This window comes from Phyllopteryx taeniolatus, chromosome 11 (genome assembly GCF_024500385.1).
Source record: "Phyllopteryx taeniolatus isolate TA_2022b chromosome 11, UOR_Ptae_1.2, whole genome shotgun sequence".
NCBI classification, from domain to species: Eukaryota; Metazoa; Chordata; class Actinopteri; order Syngnathiformes; family Syngnathidae; genus Phyllopteryx; species Phyllopteryx taeniolatus.
In genome coordinates this window covers 24,488,914-24,495,717 of record NC_084512.1, presented here as the reverse complement: position 1 = coordinate 24,495,717, position 6,804 = coordinate 24,488,914, and the positions used below count along the sequence as shown (strand labels likewise).

The following is a 6,804-nucleotide window of genomic DNA, read 5'->3' as shown; positions in this document are numbered from 1 at the left end:
TCCTGCGCTCGTCCAGCGGCAAAGCGGCGTCCGTCACCGCCGACCGCCCGCCCCGCTGCTCGGGGCAACCGGGCCGCCCCGGCTTGCGGAAGGCGGAGAGCACCCGCGTGAGGGGCTCGGCCCGGCCCGGCCTCTCCGCCCAGGCCCGGGCCACGTCCGTGTCGGAGCGTCTGGACCGGGCGTCGGCCTGCGGGTCGGCGGCCACCCTGCCCCGCGCCAGTAGCGTCATCTCCACGGCCGAGGGCAGCTCGCGGCGCACCAGCATCCACGACATGCTCTCCAAGGACAGCCGGCAGCCCGTGTCCGTCGACGGGGTCCGAGCCCCGCCCGCACCCAGTGAGTACACCCCGAAGGGACCCTCTAGTAGCGCCCCCTTGCCAAAGTCCCTCAGCTCGCCGTGCCCCGGCTCGGACGAAGCCGACCTCCCCGCCCTCGAGTCTTTCCTGGGTCCCTCCTTCACCGTCGAATCGGTCTTCATGGACTCCATCTTCAGCGAGTCGGCGGGCAAAAGCCTCCCCTTCCTCTCCCTCAACCCCACCCTCGTCAGCAACATCAGCGGACCCCCCGTCGCCTCTTACCAGCCGAGCCAATCGGACGCCCCGGCGGAGTCCGGGGCCGAGCATTTGGACGCGGGGGAGAACCAGTCGTTGTGGTTCGAGTACGGGTGTGTGTGATGGAGGGGGAGGTTCTGGCCCGCTGACGTGTGTGTGTGTGTGGGGGGGGGGGGGGGGGGGTATTTTATTTTTCTCTTGTTCTGGTGGTCCCCTGGTGTTGGTTTTCAGTTGTATTCTTTTTATTTTATTTTATTTTATTTTATTTTGTATTTTAGTGCAAGTTTCTGTCGTTTTGATACATTTCTCGCCGTCCACAATTGATTTCACCTGAAATGACCGACTATGAACCGGATGCTCCAGTTGATAGCCTCTACCCACCAGCAGATGACACAATTATTATGACTATGACTCCAACCCAAAAATAAATTCAACACCAAATGAATGTCGCATTAATATTGCTAATACAGTGGTACCTTGATTCATGAGGGCCCCAACTTGAGTTGAGTTGCGCACTAGCTTCAAGGAAGCTGCAAACAAATGGAGCTATTTGGGCAAGGAGGGCCACAGGAGGAGATGCACAAAATGAGAACACTCACAAAGAGCTGCTGTAGGCCACAACTCCCGCTCACACTGAAATAACCGACCGACTTCAACTCCTCACCAGGCCACGCCCCTTAAAAGCACACAGCCAAAACACAAACACTACAGTAGTACAGTATGTAGCGTGAAAGCAGTTTATTTCCTTACGTTCTTTGTATTTTTGTCACAGAACGCATGAAAGTCTTGAGTCAAGGTACGACTGTGTTGACACGCGCCACTTGCCGTTTGTGTCTGCAAGCACCAATTGGATCACTGGGATGGAAATGGCTTTTTTTTTTTCAATTGTTATTTTCTTTCCTTTCCATCTTTTTTGTACACTACACATGGTTTCCTGTCTGTTTCTTTGTGTCTGTGACTCCCTTGGAAAAGCGGTCCTCTTCTTCGGTCGGACTCTTGCGAGGGTGGGCGACTGTTCAAAGTCGTCCGAGGGCGCAAAAAAACAAAACAAAATGGAACAAGTTATTATGAATGAAAAGTGAGTACAGGGATGAGGCAAGTTTGTTTGTGATTTCCTCTGGAAAATGGAATTCTTGTTTAGTGGGATTGGTGCAGGGGCGGGTGACCGTGCCCATTTTTCAAGGGCCCCAAAAAATAGGATGGGACAAATGTTGATTGTTATACATTCTGAGCATTTGGCGGCCCATCGGTTGCCCACCCCTGCGCTGCTTCGGCAAAGTGGCATAGGTGGCTCGAGTGAAAGTGACCATGAAAGAAAAGCAAGGCGCCATTAACAATGAAAGCGAGTGCAGCGATGCTGCTGGTTGTCTACATATATTATTTCCTCTGGAAAGTGGGCTTCTTCGGCCACCGTTCAAGTCGTCAAACGGAAGAATATGGGGGGGAAAAAATCTAGTAAAATATTTCCATCAAATATTTTGGTGAGAAGTTCAAAGATATATTTGGAGAAAGTACAGTGGTGTCTTGACTTGCGAGATTAATTCATTACGTGACCACAACTGGTAACTCAAACACTTACTTGTAAGGAAATGAACAGTAACAGAGACAAACAACTTCATGCTTTAATTCACTGTGCTGCTACGTCTGGTGTGCCTTAGCCACCAGGGGGCAGTATACTACAGACATAGAGTACATAAAGAAGACTGCTGCAACTATGTGACTTGGTAAACTGCAGTAATATTAGTGTTTTTTTGCAGAAAATAAATATGTGCCTGTGAGTATTGTTGTATCCTCTTTGCATGTCGCTACACCGTTTGTGTTTATATGGCCGTTAATCAAAGCGTTAGAAGTACTACAACATCAATGCTACTTTCGTTAGCCCGTCTATGGCGTTTCCCATTAGGTGTTGGCATTAAACAAGCAGACGTCGGTCAGCTTTGAACAATTATCTTCAGCTTTTTGTGATGTTTGCTGCCATCATCCAGCGTTGGTCAAAGCAGAAAGTCGTTCGCTACTTTCGTTAGCCCGTCTATGGCGTTTCCCATTAGGTGTTGGCATTAAACAAGCAGACGTCAGTCAGCTTTGAACAGTTATCTTCAGCTTTTTGTGATGTTTGCTGCCACCATCCAGCGTTTGTCAAAGCAGAAAGTCGTTCGCGTGACGGCTCGTTTCTTAAAACTCGTAAGTCTGGTCACTCGTGAGTGGAGGTACCACTGTATGCTAAAAAGAACGAACATGAGACTAGCAGAGGAATTGCATCCCCCAAATTCTTTTACATTGACATTTTTTGGGTGTGTGAAACGGGTCAATTTGACCCGCAGCATACTTGTAACAGTTTTTTTTTTTTTTTTTTTTAATAAAGAAAGTGAGTGTCAAGATGACACTCTTGTACATATGAAGTTATCGTAGACGAGCGCTCTTTGCTGTGCTACTACTTCCACGCGCTTATTTATTCCCTCTCGCTCGGATTTCAGTGTGTGTTTGTGTGTGTAACGACGTTGCTTTATCCCACAGATGTGGAGGGCAGAAAGTCAGAAAGCAGAAGTGGCGAGTGCTAAGCCCCACGCGTGGTGAGTGAACGCGTGCAGGGATGGGGGGGGGGGGAAGGTGGGGTGCTTGTTTCCATGGGAACCTCAGGCGGGATGTAACCGATGTCATCCATCTTCCCTGCGAACCACCCCCAAATGCAGACTTTTTTTTTTTTCATTTTGTAAAAAAAAAAAAAAAAAACTTTTTTTTTGCACATGCCTGTCCTGCTTCCTACTTGTTGCCATGACAACGCATGTAGTTCCCGGCTGGCTTCTACTCCCTGTATTCTCCCCAATCTTCATCGTCAGCTTCTCACATTTTTCCACTTCCTGTGTGTCTTTCCAGTGCAGGGTTTTCCCAAACTTTTGTTCCCCCCATCTTCACACCCAAATTTATCAACGCTTCCTATGTTGATTTAAATCGGTGGCGCTAAACTTATATTTTGTCGCGGGCCACATAGTTGGGACGGTTTTCCTCAGAGGGCCGTATCGACTGTGAAGCCATATAACTGTGTCCTTATTAAATATACACAACAAATTGATGGATGACTACTTTTGAAATCGGAAAAAGGGGTTTGGTAACAAAAATGTTTGAAATAGCTTCATGTTATTATTTACTACATTCGACGATTTTGACGCAAATGATTTGGTGGGCCTTGATTTGGACACCTGTGATTTAAATAGTGGGAGTTAATGCACTAAATATTGGTTGAGATGTTGTATAAACTTTTTTTTTTTTTTTTTTTTTTTTTTCCAAATTTAGGACAATTTTTGATTAAACATGCTTTGGGTCAAATTGACCCAGGAACATAATTGTTGTTCCTGAGAATGTAAAGGAGTGTTAAAAACATGCCCGAGTCAAACTGACCCAGGAAACACGCGTTGGTCAAATTGAACCAGAAAACATGCCCGGGTCAATTTGACCTTGGAAACTTAAACAACTCAAATTGACCTAGGAAGCTTGCCCAGGTCAAACTGAACCAGGAAACATGCATGCATCACATTGACCTCTAAACGTGCCTGGGTCATATCGAGCCAGGAGTTTTGACCCAAAAAATATGCCAAGGTCAGATTGACCATGGAAACATGCCTGATTTAAATTGACCATTAGGGCTGTTCCTTAGAAATAAACAAAACAGGTGTAAAAAAAATCTGAATGAAATAATCCAAAATAAAAGGGGTAAGTATAAAAAAAAAAAATCAAACTTTTCCTTTTTTTATCCAATTCCATTTTTTTTTTTTCCATTTAGCCGTAAACCAACAAAGCAAAACAATCCATTCGAGTCTGTCATTTACGATGGGGCTTGAATAATTTAGATTTCCATAGCATTGACGTAATATATATATATAAATAATCTCCAGACATGCATTGTTAAGCAATATGGATCAAAACGCCGTTGGCCAACCAATTGGTCAGCCATGTTGGGTCGCTGAGGCACAGTTTGGGAAACCTCTGCTGCGGCCGGCGTGTCCCGTTGGATTTTACTTGCATGTTGTTTCTAATCTGCTCTCTTCATCTTCCTGCTCTTCTTCTTCTTGTTGGCTTGCCGGGGACTCACTAGGTGGTCTTGGAGGTCTGAAGCCTGGTAGACAGACGGCGTATGTACCGTGAGGAAAACGATTGTAAAATCCCACCATTTTGCTGAGTTCTCTCCCAACCTTTCTGTAGAGGAAATGGCTTCCCTCTGTTTTTTTTTTTTTTTTCTTCCCTTGAATCAAGGAAACGGATGAAGATACACCCGTTTCCCCCCTTTTTTAATTTTTATTTTGTTCTTCTACCGTGTCCTCCTCCGCTGTGATGTGCACTGCTCTTTGTAAAGTTGACAATTCAAGTGCCAAATCACAGCCCCCCCCCCCCCCCCCCCCAAAAAAAATAAAAAATAAAACAATAAGCAAAACAAAACCAACCTGGATGATTCCTTTTGGATCTTCTGTGAACTTGAATCAAGGATGACAGCATGTACACGCGTGTTCCATACATTCAGCATGTGGACTTACATGTTTCCAAAGTGCGCACGGCGGAGCAATCAGCGGACCGATCGGAACGCTTCCTGTCCTGTTGGGATTGGTAAATGCCACGAGAGTACTGTATATGCGGGCAGTGGATATCAAAAGTCTACGCACCCCTGGTCAAATGCCAGGTTTTTGTGCTATCCAAAAAATGAGACCGAGAGAACTCACTTCAAAACATTTCCCACCATCTGTGTGGCCTATAACCAGCAAAAAATAAACGGAGGTAATGCGGTTGCACAAGTGTGCACACCCTCCTATCACGGTGTGTCTGTGTTGGGAATTAACCACTCACATTTGAACTTGTGTAGAATGCGAGTCAGCACACACCTGCCACAATTTAAAGTGCCTCTGATTAACCCCAAGTTCAGATGTTGGTAAGCTTTTCTTGACATTTCTAGTGGAAAAATGTTTCTTTTTGAAAACATTACAAATGCCTGCCATTTGAATAAGGGTGTGTAGAGCTTTTCTAGCCACTGTGTGTGAGGGATGCTTCCGCAATAATGTACCATCTATGTACCAATTATCACTTCATTATTCCCATAACGTGTTTGTCATCTTGCACTCTGGAAGACCTTAAAAGCACACACATACTGTATACAGTACATGACACACACGCTTCCTGTGAACCAGGTGCATTATTGTTGCTATGGCGATGTTTCCCTCCTTTACCACTTTTACATAAACCCACTTGATGTAATTAAAATTCATCAATTAAGAGAAATCTCCGTGTTTTGTTGTTGTTGTTGTTGTTGTAATAATACTGACAATTTTGTTGGTTTTATGTAGCTTTTCTATATTCAAACGATGGTTAAATGTAAAAGAAAATTGAAAACGAAGTAACGGTGGGTTGCATTTATTTACCGAACTGCAGAAAGTAGCAGTTAAGGATAACGTGACTATCAAAGTGTAGGCCTTACATTTTCTATTGAATATTTATTGCATGCTTTAGTCAATTTTATTGAATCATGTTTTTCCCGTTTATGTTCAACAATTTGAGGACTTTTATTCATGAAATCTATCTTTTTGAGAAACGGGTCAATTTGTTAAAAATTATTTTTTTATACATTTGTATTTATTGTTACACTTGTTTGGACTTTAAAAAAACTTGCCACAAATAATCACAATTGATGTCCAAAGATGTTTAGAGGGTAGGCTTTTATTTGCTTTTTTGAAGAAAAGTCATTTGATTAAGGCAAGGCATTTTTTTACATATATATATATATATATATATAGCACATTTCATAGACAAGGTAACCCTTTACATGATTAAAAGCATTTAAAAACAAAGTACAGAAAATTAGAAGACTGCTTACTAAAATAAAAAATAGTCCAAGGAAGCTCATTTAAGAAATGGAAACGCTCTAAAATGCTCAATCATAAGCATGTGGGAAAATAGGTTTTCAACCTGGACTTGTACGTTTTTATTCAAATTTGACCATTTTGTAATCTTCCACAAATAATTATACTTAATTCCATCACATTAGACGAGTATACTGTTTAGTTTATGTCCCATGATGTTCATTAATAGGTTGCCCTCAAGTGTATACTTTTTTCCCCCGCTTGAATTTCACATTTACCACTTTATAATGAAGGACGAACGACACTTATTTCTGTTCTATTCTTTCTTACAAAATGTATTCACAAATCCATTTTCCAATGGCGACAGATAGTAAATAGCATTAGTGCTCTACTTATTTCCTGCAATCAATCAA

The 6,804-nt window shown here is 43.4% G+C and overlaps 1 protein-coding gene across 7 annotated transcripts in view; it reads left to right on the top strand.

Moving 5' to 3' along the window:
- Positions 1-5,813, top strand: part of ccdc88ab (coiled-coil domain containing 88Ab) — a 64,421-nt gene extending 58,608 nt beyond the window's left edge. For 6 of the 7 annotated variants that reach the window (XM_061790429.1, XM_061790427.1, XM_061790431.1 and 3 more), the window contains 2 exons: positions 1-3,121; positions 4,642-5,813. The exon at positions 1-3,121 is cut by the window's left edge and continues 97 nt beyond it. In XM_061790429.1, the coding sequence (XP_061646413.1) occupies positions 1-674 (674 nt within the window). In that variant the 3' untranslated portion in view covers positions 675-3,121; positions 4,642-5,813. The remainder of the gene's footprint in view (positions 3,122-4,641) is intronic. The other variant, XM_061790433.1, reaches the window with a different exon arrangement.
- Positions 5,814-6,804: the final 991 nt, after the last annotated feature.